The following is a 26,995-nucleotide window of genomic DNA, read 5'->3' as shown; positions in this document are numbered from 1 at the left end:
GAAAAAGTGAATTTTGAAGAACTTTTAATGAGTAGATGAGACCGTTTGGGGTGTGAGTGTGTGCAGTGTACGTTGTAGAGACCAAAACGTAAAGCATCGTCAAGCTATATTCACCACAGGTTTTATTTTACTCATAAATTGGAAAAACCCCATTATAAAACCCCATAAGACTCGAAGGAACCAGCGGCGAATTAGACTTCCGGGTTCTGAAGTCATACCTGCACCACTCTATATTGGCCAGTGTTTCAGGGTCATTGTCGAACCCCTGTATAACTACAGTACTTAACTTTTTTTTATCCCATGTCATTTTTGCTTTATTTGATGTTTGATTCATCGCGGGGTTCCTCATACGTCATACTCCAGAGTTCCTTTATGCATTTTACACACATCACTTCAAAAACGGCTGAGTGTTGTTGACATGCTAAAATAAATAGATTCTATATTTTAAATAGAATGCAGTATTTTGAATCTTAATGGTCATAATCTATTTAAGTCCACATGTCATTTAACATAAAACTCTGATTCTTTACCACGGCTCAAGAGCTGTAGTTCCCACCACATACGTTTACGATGCTGTTGGCGTATGTTAGTTGGACCTATGGTTTGGGAGACGTCAAATTGTTGAACTATGTTGGTAACGACAGAACTTTCGATCATAGTTGGCTAACGATGCTTTCAGGAAAAACACACCAGTAGTTAGACCAAAGCACTTAACCTCAGGTCACTCCCAAGGGGTGAAGTTAGCATATGCAGTTAGCACATTGAGCTTATTTCATTTTAAATGAATTTGACAGCAACACTCAGTCAAAATGACGCAGTAGACGCTGCTAACACACTCTTTAACAGGTATGCCTGCGTGCACTTACTTTTGTGTCAACAGCTTAAAGTCAGATGGACGTCTTTGGGGTCGACGTGCACGATGACAAATGTTGCGTGCATGCCTGCAGTTTGCTCTCTGACTGTCAGCGTTAATTGTAGACCGTTATAAGAACTTAATCTTATTCCACAAATAACACCAGCTCTCAATTAATCAAGCAAATTGCTGGCTAACAGCATTAGCTAGCAGACGCTGCCCAGCAGAGGCCATTCGGGGGTTAAAGAGGGGTTTCCACTGCCTGCTGAGGTGACAGGGTTCTGTGGTTGGCTCTGCACACAGTGGACGGCACTGTACTGGGCAACGGAGCCCTTAGTGCTCTGCGTCACAAGTGAAGCAGTTGAAAAGAGATGCATTATGGTCAGGTACTTGCCTGTCCTACTGCAGCCCTCTCTCTCTTATGCTCCTCCTTACCACTCAACCATTTTCCCTCACTTGAAATGTTGTCCTGCTCTTCATGAAAGTCCCTCTGACTGCTCGAGCTGTTTGGCGTCTGGCTGTGGGCAATCAGCACCTCATCATGTCCAGCCACACGTTCAGATGATTTAAGCACTATATCAAATTCTCTCCACCTGCCAAATACCAAAAAATGTATGGCTCTTCTCCTGGAACAATAAAAACTTGTTTGAATGCACTTTAGAAATCATTTCTGCAAATACCAGCTGTTACATAATGCTTGCATGCCGCAAAAAATAATTTAATTATTTTGATTGGTTGATTAGTAAGTGTTTAGCAGCCACTTGCTCAAAGTAAATAAAAATAAGAAAGTAATATCTGGCTACTATTATCTGGCATCAAATCACATGCTTAATGTTTGAATGGGAAACCATCCCTATTTATCCCTATGTTGTGTTTTCATGTTTTTGGGACTTTCCATTGACATCTTTTTTTATATATATATATATATATATATATATATATACTGCACAAACTGTATATTATATCCCCTTACACTAACCCTACCCCTAAACCTACCTATCACAGAAAACTTTCTGCATTTTTACATTTTCAAAAAACATCAATTAGTATGATTTATAAGCTGTTTATTTTGGATATTGCCATCTTTGTAGGGACATTTTGTCACACACACACACACACACACACACACACACACGCACACACACACACACACACACGCACACACACACACACACACACACACACACACACACACACACACACACACACACACACACACACATTGAGTTTAAATGTTTTATGGAGACTTAGACATACTGATTTTTATACTGTACAAACTGTATATTCTATCCCCCAACCCTAGCCATAAATCAACCAATCACAGAAAGATTTCTGCATTTTTACTTTTTCCAAAAAACATAATTTTGTATGATTTATAAGCTGTGTATATCTAGTGTAAATCAGGCATGAATTTACTGTAGGATTTAGGGGTTTCATACTCACATTTCTCCCCAATAATTCTAAGTCATGATATCAACAAATTCGAATTTTGAATAGGATCAGTGTTGATGGAGGACTTTATTCCAGGAACAGGCTTAATCTCTGCCTGGAACACGGTCCTTACAGGAGTTATACTCTTGTTCTGTGAAGCAGTGGGTGAGTGTGCGGCAGGCAGGACGGGTGTCTGCAGGTTCTGTTTGCTTTCTTAAGCCTCAGCTCAGAAGTGCTGTCGGTCCAATGCGTTTGAGATCCACACAGACTTTAGCTCTATTGCTGAGCATCTCTCATAGTTTTCATACGAAAGGAGGTAACAATATTTATTCTACCCTAGATCTAACCCTCTGGTGCTGCTCGTGTGGTGGTCAAAAATGACCATTCATTTCAATTAATTGAATGCACTATATTTTAGTTTGGTAAATTTAATATAGATTTTTTTTAATATACATATATTATGTTAATATATTGTACTAAAGTATATTTATGGAATAGTTCTGATCCATTTATTACCTGTTAATCACTTTTTGAGCATAGAAAAACGAAAATGAAATGAAAACTTAAACTGTCATAAATGCGGAGTACAGACTTAGGTTTGGTCTCTTTTCAAAGAAGACACTTGGTAGATTACTGCTGAAGTGAAAAAAAAAAAAAGTTTGAAAAAAGTTATAGAAGCTTAATTTTATTATTATTATGAAAAATACATAAAAATACTATTTTTAAATTTAAAATGAAATACATATTTTACAAAACATGTTTTACTCTAAAACTGTTAGAAAATCAAAGCCATAAATCTAAACAAGTTGTGTTCCAAATTTGAGGTTGTTATCTCAAAAAATGAGCTTTCAATAAGATTTTGTTTGGGCGCAGTACCAAACGTTTCCACTAAATTCACTTTCCAATTGTTTTCCAATGCATTTTGACCGAGAACAGTACAAGTGTGACTATTTTTTTCAGGACCATTTAACTTTTTTGAATCATGTTCATTATTTGTGTGTGTGTGTGTGTATATTCACTTGCGAGTGCCAAAACCTTTACCAAGTTTTGTACCATTCACCAATAGTGAGGACCACTTCAAACGTCCAAAACTGCATACACACCTATGGAAGGTAAGTAGCCTATATAAAGATAATTGTGAGGAAGTTTAAAATTAACAATTGTAGACACAATCATAAAGTCTCAAAAAGTACAATTATGAGAAACATAAACAACTACATTAAATCAATGTTGTTGTTAACTAAAACTAAAAACTAAAACTATATAAAAAAAATCATTTTGGGTAATTGGAGTTAAAAATTATATATTTTTTTGTCTTGGCAACTTACTGATATAAACAAGTTTAAGTTAAAGTACTATGATTAACTGAAAGAGAAATAAAAATAAATTAAGCATAATAAAATATTTTAAAAAATAATAATAAAAATGACAAAAGGGCATAACAAAATTACTACAACTTACACTAAAATGAAAATGAAAACTGAACATATAAAAATATAAGCTAATTAGAAATATTAATACTAATACTAAAAGAACACTGTAAAACACAGTCAGTATTAGAAGAAAATAAGAAGAAAATATAATGGCACAATCAAAAGAAAAAGTCAAGTCTGAGAGTCAGAATTACCTTTACTTTTTGACTTTGCGGTGACTGAAGGAGAGCGCTGTGGAATGAGGGCTATATCAGTGCATGTTTTGTCCTTCTGATGGATGACACTCCGGCCGGGGCTGTCAATCAAACCTCTCGCCCTGGAGCTGCCTGAGGTCACTGAGTGCAGGTGCTCAAGCCTCAGGCTAGCAAAACTCAGGGGCTTCAGAAAGAAAGAAATGACACACACACACACCTGTGTGAAGCCTGAAGCATACTAGAAGACAACTTCAAAAATAAGAGAGCCTTGAAGTCCTATTTCCTAAACCCATCCATGAAATATGAAATTTGTTTTAGATTGCACTATCATTATAATCAACGAAACTTGTCATTTATTCACCCTCATGTCATTTTAAACCTGTACGTCTTTCTTTCTTCCATGAAACACAGAGGGAGATAGTTTGTCCAAGTTGCTTTTTTCTTTCAACGAAGGTGACCTGCAGCTGTCAAAAGACAAAAAAGCACCATGTAAGTATTAATATGACTACACCTGAGAGAGAGACAATCACACACACATAGACACAAAGGCTGCATTCAATATCGCATACTTCCCTATTATTAGTTGGCGAAAAATATTATGTGACAAAAGAAGTCAGTCCGAATTCACAATACTCATAAAAGTGTAGGCAAAAAGTACCAAAATGACCTACTTCGGGTGGGATTCTGAAGTGTGCATACGATGGGCACTTTACTATCCCATGAGGCCACGGGAGAGGATTTATGAATGGCAATGAAGTGATGTGACGCTGGTAGGTCACATGATAATAATAACATGGCGAATGTATTACGTCCGGATTATAGATTCATTCTACACACACTCATACTATATAGAATGTACTTTTTTCGCTTGTGAAGTAATTAATTATTAAAAATAAGTTCCTACTTAAGAGAGTATGCGATTTCGGACGCAGCCCAACACTTTGTCAAATGCATTATGGGATTGTCCAAGCAAGATGCATAAAAGAATAATTTTCTTGGTTGGTATTTTTGTGTCGTATAAACATATCTAAACATACTTAATTCAAGATATATTTATATTTAAGAAGAAAAATTACTTCAGAAATGAATTTTTCAGAAATCAAGACTTAATATCTTTTGTGTCATTTAGCATCTCAAGCAAATGCATTTTTATTTAACAATGTTCAGATATTTGTACTAGAAAACAAAAAATAACCAGTTATAATATATATATATAGCAGAGAATGATTCTAGGCAACATACATTTACTCCTTAAAGTACTTGACTACTAAGATACTTCACAGACACGAATATAGTTGAACCCAGGTGCGGGAGTTTTATTAGATCAGAAGCACTGGAGAAACAGGCAAGTCTGGGAAAAATCAGATTAGAGGGTTAACACAGGTAATAGACAGTCTTAGATAAATCACTGATCTTTATATCTTCCAGGCAACAAGAAACACAGGTAAGTCCTCTGAGGAGCAAAAGGTCAGTATAGGTAGCCTATCATACTTCAATAAGGCCAGACAACAGAAGACTGTGAAGGAGCAGTACACACACACACACACACAGAGTCCAGAGGGCACATGTGACACCGACAGTATATCCTAAAACACATCCTGGTTGCACTTTTTTCCATAGTCCACTTTAGACATTCTATCTATAAGTAACTTTGCAAGTACATGCAACTAACTATCATTAATTTGCAACTACATGTCTACTAACTCTCACTAGAGTATTAGTAGACTGTTAGGTTAGGGTTAGGGTTTGTAGAATAATTTGTCATATAGTTACAAAGTTACTTATAGTCAAAGTTTTCCTCTCTATTCTTGCAATGCCCCATTTCATTTCAAATGAATTGATTAACAGCGTTCTCAGATGCATGGACACATTATAGGCTCCTTTACTCAAAGGTTTACTTTTACATTAGAGTTGCTGTAAATCAAGTCTATCAGTCCACCTCTCCTGTCTCTGTTATTGGAGATGGCAGCAAGTCAAACTTTCCTGAGCAGTGTGGTCACTTGTGGGATACTCCATTAAAAAACAGATTAACATTAATTTGCTGACTGTTTTACGATGGCAACGTGTGGAATTCAACTTGGCCCAACACTTTATACGTTCTTAAAGCACTCTAGCTCTCTCCGATCCTGGAGAAAGAGTGCTTCTCTTTTAGCAGAGAACCTGTGTCTGAATACAAGCCACTGGAGGTTGGTCTGGATAACTCACTCTTGAATGGACCTTGACGTTTTTATACTCACCCTTAAAACATAATCTCCCTGAGCAAAATGAAGTCTTTCAGGTAAAACCCTTCTGTCCATGCATGTAGACATCTATCCTCTTGAGTTATACGACAGTCCCATGAAATGAACGAGTGTGAGAGCAGATGAGTAAACCTATAAATTAATAAATAAATCCATAAAAAGATGAGCGTCTGTTTCTTGAGCAGCAAATCAGCATATTACATTGATTTCTGAAGGATCATCTCACACTGAAGACTGGAGTAAAAATGCTAAAAGAATTCAGCTTTACCATCACAGGAATAATTTAGATTAAAACATTTATTTTTATTTTAATCAAATAAATGCAGCTTTGCTGAGCATAAGAAACCTCTTTAAGTCAAGTCACCTTTATTTATACAGCGCTTTTCAAAGCAGGGTAACACTTTATTTTACAGTGTCTTTGTTACATATGTTACATGTACTTACCATAGTAATAACAGTAAATGATGCATAATTACATGCAATTAACCCTCAACCAAATCCTAATCCTCCTAACCCTATAGTAAGTACATGTAGTTACTTAATATTACACAGTACTTAAATATATAATTACACTGTAACAATGACACCTTAAAATAAAGTGTAACCCAAAGCAGCTTTACAGTGATAACAGGAAAATAATGCAACAAAGTTTGTTTCGGCTTTACAGCAGATCTAGAAGAAAATAGTATCATAGTCCAGTTTAACCCGTTCAGACCTGAATTATGTTTTAGGTTTCTGAAAAATATAAAAGTACATTTTCCCAGCTCATGAGGCTTCTATAAATGAGACCAAATAAAAAAATTTAAAAAATTGTTTTGCTTTAATTGTAATTTTTTTTGTCCATTTCAATGGACGTTACGTCAAAACAGGTGTACTTCACAAAAATGTACCAACATAAAATTAAATAATAAACATAAAAATTGTTAGTATATACTTAAAGCTTTTTGTCAAGGTCAAAAACTTTTCAACAGTATACCATTTCAACTTTAATTTTGAGGTTTTTGTTTTACAGATTGCACATTGTTTGTAATAAACTAAATATCTTAGAATCAATCAATATGGTCATGTTAGAGTCATTTTCTTTGCGAATCTTTCTTTTTTAGATCAAAAACTTGAACATTACAACATTTCAACTTTAATTGTAAGGTTTTTGCTTTATAGATCGCACATTTGTTTATTCATAACAAAATAAACCTAGGAATCAATCAACAAATTCACGTTAGAGTAATTTCCTGTGTGCATCTTTGAAACAATTTCTCTGTTAACGATTTTCTTGTATTTCTACAGTACATTACTGGCAGCACGGTTGCCATGCATGATGCATGTATTTCTATTTCCAGTAACTGTACTGTAATTCACTTTACAGTACACAAGATCAGTACTGTAAACTACCAAATAGTACTTTACTGTATTTGTACTGTATTTCGTAATTTGATCTGCTTTTGCTGTAATTAATTATACGGTGTTGTAATATCTATATTGAGAAATTACTGATAAATGTTATTATAATTTTCTAAATAATTACTAATAATGATAATATTATATCACAATACTATAATATGTAGTTATTAGGAAATATAGGCTATAGTAGGCAAAAATATGGAAATCAATGGCTATACTGTCAACTGTCTAGTTACCGACATTCTTCAAAATATCTTCTTTTGTGTTCAGCAGAATAAAGAAACTCATACAGATTTGGAACAACATGAGGATGAGTAAGTGATGACAAATATCATTTTTGGGTGAACTATACCCATAAAGGGATAGTTCACCCAAAAATTTAAATTGGCCCATGATTTACTCACCCTCAAGCCATCCTAGGTGTATATGACATCGTTCTTCTTTCAGACGAATACAATTGTAGTTATATTAAAAAATGTCCTGGCTTCCAAGCTTTATAATGGCAGTGAATGGTTGTTTCTGTTTTGAAAGTCCATAAAAGTGCATCTATCCATGATAAAAGTGCTCCATGGCTCTTGGGGGTTAATAAAGGCCTATTGAAGCGAAGCGATGCGTTCGTGTAAGAAAAAATAATTCATTAATCATTTTCAAGTTACGCTTTCAATTTATGTCAAATCCTATGTTTCGTTTGGCCGGAAGCTAGTCATTTTACTTTATAAAGTTTTAAATACGGATATTTTTCTTACATCTCCATCTTCCTCATCATCACTCCACATAAATTCAACATCTGAGATACTTCTATCAGCTATATGTTCAAGCACTTCAAGAACTATATATTCTGCATATGAAAAAGTAAAAAAAAAATGTATCGGTACTGTGATATAGATTTTTATATAAGAGATTTCAATCAGCATTACTGGACTTCAATTACTGGAATGTGATTTCAGTAACAGGCTTTTGAACCCACTGTCCACTCTAATGGACAGACACATTTGAAAAAATCCTGATTTAAAATGTGAAATTCTACAATCGATTTTTAACTTTAATTAATAAGTTCAATCTTTCTATTTTACATACAAACTATGAAATACTGACAAACATATACAAAAATGTAAATAAAACCACAGAAAATGTTGCTTGCTTCTGTGTTTGGAGTGAAGTGCTGACATGCTTCTCTTCAAAGTAGTGTTTTTTTCTATAATTACTACATGCAAAGCTTTACTACCATTTGATTGGATGACAAGCGTCCAATCTAATGGACTGCAGGCTTTAAACTAGGTGAAATGCTCCAGAAGTAAAAAAAAGGGGGGTTGACATGTGATGTCCATTGTAATGGACGCAGGGTCTGAATGGGTTAAGTAAGTTCAGTGATGGTTCATTTCTGTTGTAAAAAAGTAATTCATTAATTTAGTTCATTTATCTATACAGCCGCTCTGGAGAAAACAGGGATGTCATCGTCCAGCTCAGTTCAGTTCTCATATAAAGTGTCAATGCTGGCAGATCAATAATATTGTTGAGTATTAAGTGTCCCCAACTAAGCAAGCCAGAAGCCGAAGACGACAGTGCCAAGGAACCAAAACAGAATGGAAAAACCAGGCCCAGTTCTCCTCTGGCCAACGAACGATCAGTGTATGATTATGATTCAGGCAGCACTTTAGGTCAGAAGTCAGATTGGATCGGAACATTCAGAATATTTATCTTTAAAAATGCAGTTTTCAAAATGACTTTATTCATCAAATGACTCTGCATATTTAATCTCTACAATCTGTTTATTCCAATCACAAATATTGTGTCCAATTCTGTGGAAACAAATGATCCTTCTCCTGCACTAAACAAACTTTTTGATTCTGGTTTCATGAATAAACCAATGCAAAAAAATGTCATGCCTGAGAAATAGGCTAATACATTTTCATAACCACTAAAAACAGCAGCCAAACCCAAATGGTTTTCTATGTGAAGTCACCAAAAAATGGAAATTTTGTTATCATTTACTCACCATGATGTTGTTTCAAGCACATATGATTTCTTCCTTCTGTTCTCAATGCAACAGATGGCACTATTTGAAAATGAAATAATTTTTTATTACAATCTTTCCTTTTCATATCAGCTATTCAAACATTGTCAGATATGCAAAATAAAGACACATTGTGCAAGCTTTGACGTCAATGAGGTTACGCTTTATTTTAAAGTGACAGTTACATTGTACTTACTCAAATAAGTACTGAGTAATATTAATTAATTACATGTACTTACTATAGAGTTATGGTTAAGGTTTGGTTTAGGGTTAGTTACTTGTAATTATGCAGAATTTACTGTTATTACTATAATACATGTAGTGATGTAAAATAAAGTGTTACCATAGATGATACCACTCATCATTGGTTCTCATGTCATGTGACCAAATGAGATGCTGCAAGATTGACTATACAAAAGTGCGAATGATATTTTGATGCTATGGAAGTCTTAATGCTATAGCTTGATGTGAAGAAGAGGCTGTAATTTTTCATATGGTTTCCGAGGACTTGTCACATGCACTATATTTATGATGCTTTTATGATGTTTTTTGGGGTGTTTTTTGTTGCTTGATTGCCTTGGTCACTTTCATATGGAAAAGAGCAGACATTCTGTCTAAATCTCCTTTTGTCTTCCACTAAAGAAAGAAAGTCATGCGGGTTTGGGACAACATGAGGGTGATTAAATGATGATGACAGACTTTTCATCTACTCTAGCAATGCTGATACGGTGTACAGTATATACTGTAATAGTATAAAAGCCCCCACATACCCTCTTAAAAGATAAACAAAGGGGAAATAACGTATTAGTAGTGACTAGCTGAGAAACATGTTCGGACATGTTCCTCCACACACAGAAACACACACGGTTTATACATTAACAATCTGCATTGCACATTGTGTTGATGCCCTTGGCCTGTGTAGACATCTCATTGACATATCAGAGATGCTTGGCTTTGTTCATGCTCAGATGTGGTTTAGAGAACAAAGAGGACTGTGGGTAATGCCGGGCCTAACCACAGGAACGGATGGACAGGTTTACTTTATGGGATGCCTTCCTTTTCACTGCATGACACTTACAGCACTAATAAAATCAGACAAATCGCCTCCACATGAGAGTAACATAACATAAGAGTAAAACAATACTTCTCATCTCTGTGGAAATTATTACGGTGGAAAAGGGCGGCCTTTAAGGGTTTGCCCTTTTTAATATTAGTATTTGGAGACTTAAAGGCAACATGAAATCAAAATTGACTTTCTTAATAAAAAGAAAAATGTGACCCCCGCCTCTGAACGACTTCTCAAACCCTCTCAAACATCAGATTAGGAGGTTAAATTGTTTGCAATAGAGTGCTGCAGTCCTGGCATCAAAACCCTGAAGACTAATGCTATGAAGTGGTTCCCTCTGGATTTTCCAACAGGTTTTTATAATGAGGTTTTTCAATTTATGAGTAAAATACGGTCTGTGGTAAACATAACTTGACAATACTTGGACGTTCTTCGAGGGAACCAGTGGCAAATTAGCCTTCCAGGTTTTGACGTCATCCCTGCACCACTCTCTTGGCAAAAATTGGAATGATGTGCACAATAAAATCAGGAATGCATTTTCATATTGACTATCAAACCGTTATGTATAATTTTTAGTGGAAATACTCTACCATTCAAAAGTTTTTGGTTCATAATTTTTTTTTTATATATATATTTTTTACTTGAATGCTCAACAAGGTTGCATTTATTTGATAAAAAATAAATAAGTGTAAACAGTATTATTAGAATTTAAAATAAGTGTTTTCTATTTTAATCTATTTTAAAATAAATGTAATTTATTCGTGTGATGCAAAGCTGAATTTTCAGCATCATTAGTCTTCAGTGTCAAATTTTTAGTGGATATACTCTACCATTCAAAAGTTTGTGGTTGATAAGATTTTTTAAATATTTTTTTTTAAAAGAAGTCTCGAATGCTCAACAAGGTTGCATTTATTTGATAAAAAAAAGTAATTTATTCTTGTGATGCAAAGCTTAATTTTCAGCATCATTAGTCTTCGGTGTCACATGATCATGATCATAAATATAAGTACACTGAAAGAAAGATGTGCTATAGTGTGCAAAGAAGTGATTTTCTGTGGGAAAGTGTTTGTGTGAGTCTCTCAGAGATGCTGAAGGGATTCGGGAATGTTTTTAGGTAAAGAGAAAATGTTCTTTGATGTCTGAAATCCCATATCTGTGGTTTTGTTAGTGAATAAAGCTTAGAGACTCAATCAGACAACCAGCATGGGAAACCCCTCATGACAGGAGACCATACACACACACACACACACACACACACACACACACACACACACACACACACACACACACGTGCACATACTCAGAACAACTCCCACACACATACCAATATACATATTTATACAAATTCTTTCTTTCTTTCTTTCTTTCTTTAATACATGACAAATAATTAGCATTAATAATTCCCATAGGTAAAAAACAAAGCAAAACAAAAACAAAAACACATAAAATCTCAATTTTCTCCAAGGTATTTCTTCTAGAGATTAAATGGAACTCTTTCCCCACCAGTGTTTGTTTGATTGTTTGTTTCGTTTAAGTTGCCAGCCAGCGTCAGTATTTTTGACCATTTCCACAAAACTTTCAGATGATTTTTATGATTATCTGAACATACAATATATCAAAAGAGCCTCTGCTTTTACACAACAGCAAACACCAACAAACATTTTGAATAAAAAGCTGAGAAAATTCAGTTTTTGTCAAAGACTTTTGGTATGGGATTCAGATGATCAAAACATAGCAATCAATATTAGATGATCAAAACATAGTTTGAGTAGATCGAGTCCATCAACACCCCCAAAGCTTCAGTCCTATCCCTCATCCTGGGTTTGACATTTCTGTAACGTTAGGATATTTTCACTGTTTTAAGGCAGGGGTTTTATCACGCATCTTATAGAATCTCCGGAAGAAGTAAAACAAGCGAAGAAGTAGCAGAAACAAGCAATAGCGAAATAAGATTGCTTGCGCACATGATTATCAGACATTAAACAACATTTATATCAACATTAGTCAGAGATCTCAGTATAATCTCAAATATTTCTCATTAAATTCTTCCAAGACCAAATGATTTATATACATTAAAGGGGTGGTATAATGCCCTTTTCACAAGATGTAAGATAAGTCTTTGATGTCCCCAGAGTGTATGTGAAGTTTTAGCTCAAAATACCCCACAGATATTTTTATATAGCATGTTAATATTGTCAATTTTTGAGGGTGAGCAAAAACGCACCGGTTTGTGTCTGTTCCTTTAAATGCAAATGAGCTGCTGCTCCCGGCACAGAGGGCGGAGCTTCAACAGCTTGCACTCACACAGACATGCACTGAAAATTTGTGACAACATGTAGAATGAATGGTTAGTTGATGAATTTATGCAGCTTATGTGTAGTTATCTTTATTGTGTAGTTAGTAGGGGTGGGAATCTTTTACCATCTCACGATTCGATTCGATTCCGATTCTTGAGGCCACGATTCGATTCAAAATCGATTTTCGATTCAAAAAGATTTTCGATTCAAAACAATTCGATTTTATTCATAATGATTTCTAATCAGGTTTCTGATCATGATCTACTCTCATCTGCTTTGCAATACAGAATGACAAACGAAGACATTAAAGTGTCTTTTTCACATTTATTAAGTTAAATTCTCAGGGAAGTGCCTTTTATCAAAAACATTGAAAAAATATTTTTACTTGGTACTTTTAAAGCAAAGTATTTATGATGACCCATAACGAACTTACTTCCAATACTTCCTATATTAATTGTATTAATAAAACAAATGGAAGTGATTTGGCAAGTCAACTGTAAGGTTACATTTGCCAGCATATGTCCCAACATTGCTGAGAACCAACAGGGAAATAAATGTGTGCCTGTACTAGCAGCATACTTGTAGTAAATTAATACAAACTTCAGCATATTCTGAATCTCTAGCATTTAATAATAGACTTCTAACCAACATCCTCTTGTAATTTCCAATGAGCAATATAATCCTTTAGACAAAAAAAACCAAACATTTTGCTGTAGCAAATTCACGAACAGTTTTCGTTCAAAAATATAGAATTATGTACCAGAAGCTATCATATAATGCTTGTGGACTTATGCATATTCTGAATAATTAGTAACATACAAAGTCGCTCTTGACTTATACACAACTAAATAATAAAGAGTTATGACTTGAAATGTTTGCTGTATACCACAATCAAAAATAGCAAAGAAAGTGAATGAACATCTGCAGAGAGTAACTTACAGTCAAAATGTAACTTTTTGTGACTGGCATTGCACATATTGCATACAGATCAGATCGGTTTACACAGCATATTGATGTGAAAACTAAACAATACAGAAATTAGCTCTCATACAAAAAAATACTAAATAGATCACAATGAAATTGCCAATGTTCCATACGTTAGCTTTTAACGAAGACATTCTCTGGTGCCGTTCGGATTTGGCGCTCAGCCATCATGCGTCTGTTATGTGCGCGTCTCTGTTATGTGCACGCCACAGACTGTCCGCGCACTGCACGTCCGCTTCAGAGTTCCGCCTTTTGCGTTCCTTCAATGTTACGTTATTAAATTTTTTTTTTAATTTTTTTTTTAGAAAATCGATTTTTGACATTTGTGAATCGATTCAGAATCGTCCACGTCCCGAATCGCGATTCATCTAAGAATCGATTTTTTTTCCCACCCCTAGTAGTTAGCATATTCTTGACAATCTATAAATCGTGTTCCGGGGGCTGGTTTATGTAAATTTTAGGGTTGGTGATGTCACTAACCCGGGAGGAATGTTGTGTAGTCTCTACCAGCCGTTTGTTGTAGTCCTTAAAAAGTGATTTCTTTAAAAGCAAATATCTCCCTTTGCTTTGAACTTTGAGCATTGTAACTTTGCAGATGTTGTTTATGCTCAAACAGCAACATTACACACTAACTAAAGTTAGAAAAGTAAAATCATAATCAACCACCCCTTTAAAGGGATAGTTCAACCAAAAATGAAAATTCTGTCATCATTTACTCATTCCAAACCTGTATGAATTTCTTTCTTCTGCTGAACACAAAAGAAGATATTTTGAAGAACATGGGTAACCAAACAGTTGATGGGCCCAATTGCCTTCCAATTGATTTCCAAAATATCTTAAATATGAAGCAACAATAAAATTTGCTCTTGGGTTATAGTAAATGTATATTTTCAGAAGAACAATCCACACTATACACCCAAGCACACACACACACACACACACGGTATACACATCCAGGAAAATACCTTGTGCATGATATCAGATGCTGGTGGCTTGAAGGCCGCGAGGCTTGCCAACATGTTTGTTTTCTTGTGTTCATCACTTCACATATGACAACAGATTCCTGTTTACCTTTCACTCCCCCTGCCGCAGTTCCTGTTGTTTGTGACCTGTCCTTTATTGCCTCACAAATACAGGTACACCTTATCACCGAACGCTCCTTTCTTCTTCCCTCTCACATTTTCCGATCCTTTAAAAGCTCTGAGCGGCATCTCTGTCTGTCGCTATGGTTGTGTTTGGAGGCCTTTGTGTCTCATTTGGACGGTTGCATTCATGAAGCTGGATGAGAGAGAATGAGAGATAAACAATGAAAAAAAAAAATGACATGGAAAAATTGAGAAACATATTGAAGATAAAAGCATTGCATTAAGGAGTAGAGATGAAAACAGAACTGTTATCAAGATCTGTTACTTAAAAGAACATTGCTGTGCAACACGCCATGAGCAAAATCTTTTGGTGTCATTTGGTTTCACTCCTATGGCAAGCCATCTTAGCTTAAAATGTTCCCAGCGTTACTTGTCGTAATTGCATTTTTACTAGAAAGAATTGAATTCATTATTAGAGAGCTCTACAATTCAAAACAATTATGATTAGAGAGCTCTCTAATTCAATTATTACGAATAACAATTCCCATTAGTATGGAAGCTTGTCTCCCCCCCCCCCCAAAAAAAAAGGTAATTAGGACTGACTTATTTTCTCTCATAATTGTGAGTTATAAAGTCATAAAGTAATTGTGATTTATTAAGTCAGAATTGCGAGATATAAACTCGCAATTTGGAGAAAAAAGTCAGTCTTTTTTGTCCTCAGAATTGGACTTTATAACTCACAATTCCGAGTTTATATCTCACAATTCTGAGAAAAGAAGTCATTGAGTCTTGCGACTTGCGAGAAAAAAGTATTTGATCTTTTAAATTGTTTTAAAACAAGCTTCCATATATACATTAGAGAGCTCCACAATTTAATTTTTACTAGTCATATGTCTCCATTGAGCTCTGCAATTGCATTCTTACTAGTAACAACTGAATCAGAGAGCTCTCTAATTGCAAAATGCAATTACAACTACACTGCGAACATTTTAAGCTAAAACGGCTTGCCATACACTTCTGATAAAAGGCTTACAAAAGGCTTTTTGCAGTATTTATAGCAAAGCAGCTCACTGGGTTTTGCAACAGAGCTCGTGTGTTTCTTTATATGAAATTACATCAGAATGTAGCTTTTTTTTTTTTTTACACCCTCATTGGTATGCATAGAGGCCGTGAGGACACTGAGTGATCAAAACCATCATGACATCACTATATGGAAGTGCTTTGAAGGGGATAAGGGCACAGGGACGTCCAGAGAGGACAATGTTAGCATTATTATGTCCACTGGACCTGTATCATTCAAGATTCAAGGCAAGACAAGATAAGCATCACTTTCCTCTTACGCACTGGTTTACAGTCCGAGACCTCCGGCTCACGCTGATCAAAGCAAACGGCTGAGACACTCACAGCACTGCAGCATGACATTTTCCCTCAGCCAACATCACACATACGAGAGAAGTATTTTTCTAAACATCCTTATTACAGATCACGTATATAGTTCAAAGTCTTGGCCAGCGATTTCATATTTGCAACAATTATTTTGTTTTGATTTCGGTTGAATTATTTAAAGGTAGGGTAGGCATTTATAAACACTTTTTGTTACACTGGTTTAAACTCTCTTCACATCCTGATGGCAATCAATATTAGAAGTGGTCTAAACATTAAAACATGTACATATATCTTCTGTGGAAGTCTCAGGACGAAAAAATTTTCATCCAATCATTGCATGCGGTCCGAATGCAATGATACGATGTCCTATCTGTACCTGTCTGTCAATATGCATTTCTATACCTCTGCGCACCCTGCTCACACAGACATCACACGTCATCAGCGCGTTCGAGGCTATGCAGAGTTGTACACAGACAATCACCGAGAGCCATAAACAAACAGCAGCCGCCTTCTACAGTTCCTCCTGAACCAAAACAACAAGCTTATGCTGAGTTCACGCCATGCCGTGACCGTAATTACAGATTTATGTGTTCAACACTATCAACTTCGAAATGTATCTGGAGCAGTCAGATGGTACAACCAGAGCTTGTTCACGTTCATTATTATTGTAATGTATGTGCTTTGAGACATGAGGTAGTTTAACGCCATCTCTCGTCTAAAGGGAGGGTGGGATCTTATGCTTTCAAAGCTAGCTTGCTATTGCTATAGCTTCTCCGAAATTGCCTACCCTACCTCTAACATTCTGAGATTTCACTCTGTGTAAGAGAGTAAATTTCATGAAACCTGTCAATAACATGTCCTCATCATATTTTACTCCAAAATGAAAAGAACGTCTCATTCTTATTACTGTAATGCAATATATATATTGATTTAAATGTACAAAATCATTGTATAATAGTACTGTAGTGTAAAGCAGTTTAAAAATACTATATCTAATGAAAATCACCATTGAGAATCATAAGAATTATTATAAAATGAATTAATAAAAAAGATATAGAAAATGTTACTTAGAAAACAAGAAAATGGAAACAATATCAATAGGGTGTTGGGGGACCATGTTGTAGTGAGATTCACACAGGGGTCAAATACAGCACTTAATGCTTGTGTTATAGCGCCACCTCCTGGTAACATCACATCTCTTCTTTGTAACACAGGACAGTGTCTCCCTGTGGGAAGTTTATGTAAAACACAATAGCAGGTATATTAGAGTCATTGTCTCACATAAGATTCTGTTTCTGTTTGACTTCGGCGATGTCACTGTATGGACGAATCTCTCAAAGACATTGTCATGTTATGTTCTGATTTTGTGGTAAATTTTGACCCGGATTTGTGCGTAAAACCTAATCAAACCATCTCATATTTTATAACATTGATAAAACATTGTATTTAGGCTAATCTTTATCAGATTTTGCATTATCTGGCTTACTCATAGAAACGTCTGTTTGTTGTATTTATTTTTGTATCTCTCATTGTATCTCACTTCCTCTCCCACATCTTGTGGCTGACTGACAGAGGTAAACTTATGCCAGCTGTAGGGGAAAGACAGTGTGGTACAGTCTGAGTTTACCTCACAGCGCCACTGCCAGCGATGAGGGCTCAAATCCTGATGCTATCGTGCCCTGTTCTCATCAACACACGTTTCCTGTGTAGGCCTACATCACAAAAAATGCACATGGATTCCGGATACTCTCAACATAACTCTGCTTGATGCATGACATGGTCAACATAAAAAAAAAAAAAAATATATATATATATATATATAAATTACCTTGAGCTTTTTTAAAGGAATTATGCAAAGTGATGCACTATATGTCTAAATGTCCAAAACCTCGATAATTGCATGCCAATAATGGGTATTTTATGTTGATCATTTTGAGGTTTTCAGGTTTTCTGTCAGTAATTTTACGCAAGAGGGCGCTAGTGGCTAATTGTTCAAACGCAGATGTATTTCTTTATTGGATAAATACATGGATAAAAGTACAAAAACATAAGAAAAAGTATACAGTTTAATGAGGATTAAAAATATAACATTTACATGTTTTAAATTGGTGTTTAAAAACAACAACAAAAAAACAGTAATGTATTCATAGTTTTTTTAAGACGCAGAACATTTGGTCTTAAAGGGATAGTTCACCCAAAAATGAAAATTCTTTCTTCTGTTGAACACAAAAGAAGATATTTTGAAGAATGTCGGTAGCCAAACAGTTGATGGGCCCCATTGACTTCCATAGTAGGCTATGAAAAAAAAAAATAATAATAACATAGGCCTATATATATATAATAATAATAATATATATTTTGTAATATTGTAATATATATGTATATGTATATATATATGTATATATATGTATACTGTATTGCCTATTAGCTCATGAATATTAATTTGTTCCCTTTTTTCTTTTTTTTTTCTTTTCTTTTTTTTGATATTAACTGCTTTGAGAATTTGATCACGTAACCTCGTTAAGAATAATATCCCAGACATTTACCAAAGAAGGATTGGCAAATTGGCAGGATTGGCAAATACTGTAATATATATGTGTATTGTAATTTTGGGGGGAACTATCCCTCTAAAAGAAATCTACGTGACCGACCGCAGCGATTTTACAAATCCTACAGACAGAGGGATGTAGCCTATTAGCTCATGAATATTAATTTGTTCCCTTTTTTTTTTTTTTTTTATATTAACTGCTTTGAGAATTTGATCACGTAACCTCGTTAAGAATAATATCCCAGACATTTACCAAAGAAGGATTGGCAAATTCACTGACCAGCCTAAGTCAATGTCCGCCAATCAGCCAGCGAGGGGCGTGGTTTTCCACGGTCAGCGCGAAAGTGGGCGGGGTTGCTTTGTACACAGGTACTGTATACACAGTCACATGCGCTTCGTCCAAACACAATAGTTGTTTCACACTGGGACGCACTTTGGACAAGCTCAGTCACATAGCGGATCTCATTATTTCCCTCGCCTCTCTGGATATGTCTAAACAGCACGTCTGATAATGTTGGGGAGAAAAACATCTGGATCAGGTGTGCTGAGCGCAGCTGCAGGAATGGACCGGGGAAGGACAGGAGAGAGACTGCACGCAGCGCTGGCCGGACTGCAGGAACTGCATCTCCTCCGGGACAAACAGAGTGCCATGGTGCACTGGGCTCTGACCCTGAACGGAGAAGAGTCCGATACATCAAAACATGAGAACGTGAGCACAGAAGAGCTGAGACTGGAGGCAACACTTACTCTGCTAAAACAACAGCTGGTAAGACATCTTATTAGAGACACGTTGACAATAATTTTGATGAAAGTACGTGGTTCATTTTGATCACAATTGTATACAGTGGGTAACTACGGAGTAAAAAATAAGTTATAACAGGCTATTGTGAGCAACAAAAATGTAGGCTATATGCAAACACATATTTATTTTTTACTTTTCATTTAATAATGATAATAAAAAAAACACTAAAATCGGGCTTTGTGTTTTCCAGCTGTCTCACAATTGTAACCATTGACATGTTTACATGTGAGTTAAAACAAACCTTTTAATATAAAAATAATCAATATTCAACAATTTATATAAAATATGCATCATATATTATCTGTATTATGCTTTAACAGCTTTTATTTGGCTTACTTTTATAGAGCTTTGACAAAGATATAATCTTAGAGAAGCAAACTGGATTAAACAGCTATTCTTGTCTACTCTAGTCAATTCTAGTCATATGACTATTTACAGCCTAGTAAAAAATGTCCATGACATCAAGACAGTCTGCACTTTCATTTATAACTGACAAAATCATGTAAAAAGCATTAACTGCTTGTTGAAAACCCTTCAGACATACAAATGTGTGAACATATTTAAGGTAATCATTTTGGATGAATATGTAGATAGATCTACCAGATGTTTTCTGTGATTTAGTCAGTTCTTTTACATTAGTTTGAGTATTTTCTATCAGCAAATGAGAATCTTTGCATAAAGCCTACATTCCTGTGTGCTCTTACTGTAGGGGGGATTCATTGGTGTATTTTGTGCATGGTTTAGCAGTAGGCTTGATGACTGAATCCAGTGCTGAATCACAAGCTCAGCTGGGGGTCATAGTGAGGGGTCATAAATCAAGGGCTCTGAGGGGGGCCGGTCCGTTTCTGATGATTAACCCAATTTAATGAGAATGGCAACAGAGGAACTGTGGCTCGGTCGGCGACACAGATTTGACCCCACAGCCGATGCATGTTTGAACCTTTTGGACTTTTGCTGAACCCTTCTAATACTCGATTGTCCAAGTGACTCTGGTCTATAGACATATAAGAGACTGGCATTAGTGCTCTTACACCATTTCAATTAGTTACGAAATGATTATTTATTTCCAAAGCACAGGGAAATTGCACAGTTGATATCATCTGCAATAAGTGCTCCGCCAATGTAGAAGTATGTGTGCAGATTCTGATATTCTGTTTGTAAATCCACTTCCTAAAATTAACAGAAGACTAAACAAAATAGCAGTTAATTTTGATTTCCAGGAAAATATATATTTGTAAAAGTCATGGAAATATTTATAGTGAATTAAATCGTTCTAGTCATGCTCTGCTCCGAATTATTTCATCAGCCTATAAATTGCTTATTGTGAACACTCTAAAAAGACAAGATTCATTAGTCAAATCTCTAGGAACCCTGAGAAAACATCTGGCGGATCTGACTTCATATTTATCCAAATGTCAGTTCCCAGATGCAACAAACCCTCTTAAGTTAAGAAAACCATTAGTTATAACATTTAGGGTATTATCACAAGGATTTTCTGAATTTTAAGTGGTGTGTTGCAACCGGTTACATTATCCACACAACTATAGTTTACGGTTATACACTCAGATAAAATTGGATTAGTGTTCCTCATTGTTCTCTTTCACTAACTGGCAAGTACAAAGACGATAGATTAAAGTATGCGTTGTCAGAGTTTGGCAAAGGTGTGACCCTTTACTTTGCAAAGATGGTTTACAGTCAACCATTATAGATGATCTGTATTTGGCATGCCATTTCCTCTTGGACCCATACATTTGGTTTACACAATAGTTTGTGCTCCTCTGCAGGAGAGAGTTTAGTAATCTTACAGCACTTCCCCCAGGCTACCCTTTATCCTTGCCTGGTTAATAGTCAACCGCTCTCCTTTTTTATTTGCTTCCTCCTTCTGTTTTTTTTTTCTCCTCTTGTCTACATCGTATAACAGCAGGAGTCATATCAGCCATTAAATGTCTGGAAGCATCTAGTTTTCAATGTTCTTCTGTGGTTAGTTTGGAATGAGTATGAATAGTAGCTTAACAAAGAACACTTTAGTTAGTTCTTTTGTGCATGACTTACAGTTTATTACGCTTACACTGTTCTTGAACAGCTTAGTATTTGTTACAAGAAAAACTGTTAAATTTATATACAACTCTGCTCATGTGGTTCATAAATGTGCTAAAATTGCATGATGTATCAGACATCTTGTATGTAATATTGAATGATATGTGATGTATTTGCAGCTGCAGTCAGGATGCAGTTGCAGCAGTTGTGTTGCATGTTAACATGTTGAGACTGATATATGTGAATGTGTGTTGTACCTGTAGACACGTCTACGCAGACAGGATGTGGGACTGAAGACTCATCTCCAGCAGCTAGACCAGCAGATCAATGAGCTGAAACTGGATGTGTGTAAAGCATCCACTGAACACCTAGAGAGTGACAGCAGACCCAGTTCAGGTGACTAAACATACCCATTCACATATCACATACTTCCTTTTTCATTTAAAGGTGAAGAGTGTAATTTCTCTTCCATTTATGACACCAAACAGACAAAACAAGCTTCCCCTTTAAAGACTTCAAATTTACACCAGCTTCCAACATTTCATTTCAGACCTAAATGTCAACATCAAGCATTTTTTGGTACTCTGCATTGCATCTAATAGTGCTAATTTCTACTTCCAGGGTTCTACGAGCTCAGTGATGGTGGTTCAGGCTCACTGTCCAACTCTTGCACCTCTGTTTACAGCGAGAGTCTCTCCTCTTCATCTCAAACCAGTCTGCTTCCACTTCTCTCCAACTCATATGTGCCACATGGCCGTAATGGTTCTAGACAGACTGGTGTGTCTCGACGTTGTTCTGCTGATGAGAGCACTGGCCAGTCTGATGCACCACGTTCAGGAGTGAAGCTCGGTAGCAGTTGTATACGAACAGCAACCGCTCGAGCAGCAAGGCAAAGACCTGTTTCCACAGGTGAGCATGAAAATGTGTTCTTGGGGTAAAGTTTGTGCAAAGTACTATGGCATGTACTATCAGAATATGTTGTTTCTTATTGTAGTCACTATAGTCATAATCAGCTTAACTTCTGAAATGTAAAGTATCTTGAGCAAATTTTTCTTGGGTTCTTCTTTCAGGGGACCTCGACCGAATGATCGCACCTGGTTTTGGCTCCTTCAAATCCACTAATGTGAAGAGCTCTAAACCCTGTGCTAGCCTCCAAAAACCCTCAGTAGACCCCAAATACCAGAGTAACCTGGTGTCTAGCAATGGGACAGAAGTGTACTGTTACCCCAGTCCACTGCATGCTGTGGCCTTACAAAGCCCCATCTTCAGTTGCACCGGTGATCAGGGAAGTGCATTAGCACTTGATGGAACGCCTGAAATGAGTCTTGAAGAGGAAACCCAAAACCCAATCGAAGGGTTCACAAACTCCAGGTCTGCTGGATACATTAACAAGATACTACAGCGAAGCTCCAGTAAGATAAACCTGTTAAACGGCATAAGAAGAAATGATACTGTTAGCAGTACACAGGAGCAAAGACCCAGATCCCAGGAAATGACCTATGGACAGCTCAACGTTCCTCAACTGCTGGGATCCCTTCAACAAACAACAATGCCCTTAGAAAATGCACCGGAGACTGGAAAAACATCTTCAGCACTAAACAGCAATCAGCAACAGAGGAACGCACCTGGTTTGGAGCCCAATTTCAAAGCAATTGTGGTCCAGACGTCGTGCCATGGGACACACTCAGCACCTTCCATGGATCTCCAAAATAATTACTTTCCCACAAGGAATGCTACAGGCAAGACTGGTGCCGAGTCTGACAATGGACATTCAGAAAAGGGGAGTGGACATTTTCCCAAGGAGTCATCTATGGTCCCAAAGCTAGTAGAGAGGAGATCAAGTTTTACCTTCAGAAGAGAGGACGGTAGAGCTTCTTTTGATGATAAGGCTGTTACACCTCCATCAGAGTTTGTCCATGCGCAGTTTGTTCCTGCAGGGTCTCAGAGGGTGAAAGTGCGTCAGGCAGACAAGAAAACTAAATCTGTAAAACTGAAAAAGAAGAGCTCAGAAAAATCTTCAAAGAAACAGCAGCAAAAACACTTGTCTCGAGAGTTCTGCACCAAAACCCGAGCCGACTTAAAGCAGTCCAGCACATGCAAAGGGAAAGTGACAAATCTGGAAGAGTCCCAGATAAATTCTTGCTCAGATTGCAGTTGTAATGGACATTTCAACTCACACCACACCCAAAACAACCCTCACCTTCAACAGAGTCAAACCTCCAAGTCCACAAAGTCCCGTAAAGCCCCTGAACCTGTGCACCTTCCTCTGGATCAAGCCAAAAAGAAACAGAGTTCTCGGAAATGGCCTTCCGCTTCTGAGATCCAGTTGCCCCCAACTCTCCACACCCAGAGATCCAAAGAAGTCTTGAACTCTCGAAAGGTGTCCATGGTAAGGAGTGTTAGTGCCAGACCTCGCTCAGGTCATTGGGGCTGTCCTCCACGGGCCCTTCCTCACTCGCTCTCCACCTCCTCTTACTTCAGTTACTTAGAATCTAGATATCCCGCAGCGCCAATCTCCAGCCGCTATCCTCCTCGTTGTGAGTCAGAGTTCTCTGAGTATTCTGCCGAGTGTGCGTCGCTCTTTCACTCTACTATTGCAGCAAGCAGTGATGGAGAGATGAGCAACTACACCACAAACCGTTTTGGGGACAGCGAGTCCAGCCAGGGCTCTCAGACGGCCTCAGACTCGGACAGCAGTCTCTCGCTGGATGAGGAGGACCTGTTGGAGGAAGAAGAGGAAGATGAAGGGGGTTTAGTGTGGGCTCAGGCAGCGATGGGGACCACGGCAGCAGGGTTTTCTCTTCAGCAACAGCATCGCTCAGAACCAGCGGCCTGCCGCATCAAAGCCTCCAGAGCACTGAAGAAGAAGATCCGCCGCTTTCAGCCAGCGTCACTCAAGGTTATGACTTTGGTGTAGCTTCACTAAGGTTTCAGGTGGATTTTGTCAAGTAAACCTTTAGCTTCACCTGAAATTTGGGACTCACTTGGAGCCCTTTTTACCAATCTTAAAACTGGTCATGGTTCATTTGCACCTGTAACCCAAACAACCTGTAACTCATAAGAGTATTTGGAGGGTTCAAATCCAATAATGTCATATGTTGTAATTTCCACAACTGATCACTGAGGTCCAGCTAACTTAAACCCAAAACACTATCACAACTATCACAAGACTTAAGCGATTCAGTCATATTTTTCGCTGAAAAAATTTAGCTTCTGGACAACACTAACATCCTCTGTTGATATGTATATGTATACACTGTAAATAAGGTCTTTGAATATCTTGTAATCAAATGTGAAAACTACTTTTGGTACAAAACTGTACTTTATGTAATTCAATAAAAATCTGTTGCTTTTTCCATATTAATTTCACCTATGCATATTATTTTTAATATGGAGTTTCCCTTTACTTTCTTATCCATATTGTCTATGTTAAAATTATAGCGCAAGTAAAACATAGGAACATAACTTTCAGTATTAAGTGGTCATATCAGATAAGCATTCAAGAGTCCATTGTCCCACCTCAGAGTGTGCTTGTATCTGTGCAAGCTTTTTATCCATGCAAGATCAGATCCATAGTGGATCTTCTAGAAAAAGGTGAGAGCTTTGAGGCTGCAAGTCTGTTAAGGAGGTGAAAAAATAGTTAAAGCAACAATCAATGAAAGATGAGCATTAAAACCAAGAGAAGAATAGATGTCAGACATCAAAGAGTAGACAAAATCTCTAAATCTCATTCTTTTACTCTGTCTTAGAATCTCTATTAAAATTCCTGTAGTGTCACAGAGGTTGGAATGGGGTTTTTGGTTTCTGAATAGACTCAACACAGGTGAAGACCAGATGGTCCTCGGGCCCCTGGATGCGTTTTATCTTTGCTAGTCTGGGTTGAAAGGAGCTTAACTCTCTTAACAGACTCTAGAATGTCATCAACTTTTACTTACAATTTACTACACTGCTTGGTCTTATCACCATGACAATGCACACACACACACCCCTTCAACACAATTGACCATGTATTTTAAGACTGTTTCTGGCTCTGGGAAGGGGATTTATATAAGAAGCATAATTTACAGTGCCTGTTAAGCGAGCACTGCATTGAAATTCCTCTTTATCCAACTTTAATCAAGTTCAACTATTAACTTGCCTTAAAATACAATACTTATGGCACAAAATATTGAAACATTAATGATAGTTCTTGCAAAAAAAAAAGTAATTTCTTCTAAGTGCATAGCATCAAAAACCCAAATCTTGTATAATAATCGTGATTGTGTCAGACAGAGTTGCATCTGTGTCTGAGAACATCAAGCAAATCACGAGATTATAGAGAGCATAGGTCACTCTGTTTTTCTTTGGCACTGGGTCAAGGCCAGCAAGCCTGACCCTGTGTTTGCATTCACCTTCACCAGCTGTCTAGCTGGATCATCTCACACTCCCTGATGCCTACTCAACAGGTTCAACATAGAGGTCATGACCACACACCCCCAAACCTTTCTTTCCCAGCTTGGCCTCAAGCCTTGACCTTCCTTTGCTTTTAGTTGACTAAATTAATTGCATTGAAATGGCTGCATTTACCCCTTGTTTTAAATAGATTTTTAAAAACATTTTACACAAGTTAAACTGTCAAATGATTCAGAGATGTTATAATCATTGACCCAAAAAGTATTTAGCTTGTCCAAATATTTTTGGGGCCATTGTATGTGACAAACCCTAATTCACTGCTTACTTGTGTTTGCGTGTTGTAAAATTAAGCATATTAGTTCTATTTAAAAAATATTTTAGAATTTTGCAAGGTTTGACATAACACATAGAACATAGAACAGCTACTATCCCTGCATGCCTTTTTCATTGCGCTGTCCACCTTTAACATGCCCATTTCATCACATAAGATCTTATGAAGCAGTCCTATTCAACACAAAAGCATGGATAAACAGCTTTGAAATCTTGTTGTTTCAGAATATGTTTACATGACCTTACACCAATTATGTTTAATTACGTATGTTAACGCCTTAAATATTGTTCTTTCATCGGATAAAAGTTAAACGGTCTAAGCAAAACCTGATTGACACACCTAGATTTTAGTGTATTACCGCAATTTCACCTTGCATACATGTGAGCCTTTGACATCAAAACTGGAGAGAAATGAACCTCAAATTCAGCTTGCTTCTGACATATAAAACAATCATCAAAAGGATGCTTAATGTAGCAAACTTGGATGTATATCAATAAAAAC

General features: G+C 36.7%; 1 protein-coding gene across 1 annotated transcript; it reads left to right on the top strand.

Moving 5' to 3' along the window:
- Positions 1-19,328: 19,328 nt before the first annotated feature.
- Positions 19,329-25,127, top strand: dact2 (dishevelled-binding antagonist of beta-catenin 2). The gene is made up of 4 exons (XM_084392207.1): positions 19,329-19,698; positions 22,035-22,167; positions 22,393-22,680; positions 22,842-25,127. Exons 1-4 carry the CDS (start codon positions 19,444-19,446, stop codon positions 24,686-24,688), a joined length of 2,523 nt encoding a protein of 840 aa, XP_084248333.1. The 5' UTR covers positions 19,329-19,443; the 3' UTR covers positions 24,689-25,127.
- The last annotated feature ends 1,868 nt before the right edge of the window (positions 25,128-26,995 follow it).

This window comes from Rutilus rutilus (assembly GCF_951802725.1).
Source record: "Rutilus rutilus genome assembly, chromosome: 20".
Classification (NCBI taxonomy): domain Eukaryota; kingdom Metazoa; phylum Chordata; class Actinopteri; order Cypriniformes; family Leuciscidae; genus Rutilus; species Rutilus rutilus.
Note: the sequence above shows the minus strand (reverse complement) of the source record. Positions and strands in the feature narration are given on the sequence as shown.

Bases quoted from the DNA above. Each gene is read 5' to 3' on its own strand.
- dact2 (XM_084392207.1), top strand. From the start codon at position 19,444: ATGTTGGGGAGAAAAACATCTGGATCAGGTGTGCTGAGCGCAGCTGCA. The intron at 19,699-22,034 runs GTAAGACATCTT...TTGTACCTGTAG, and splicing joins CTCTGCTAAAACAACAGCTG to ACACGTCTACGCAGACAGGA. The intron at 22,168-22,392 runs GTGACTAAACAT...TTCTACTTCCAG, and splicing joins TGACAGCAGACCCAGTTCAG to GGTTCTACGAGCTCAGTGAT.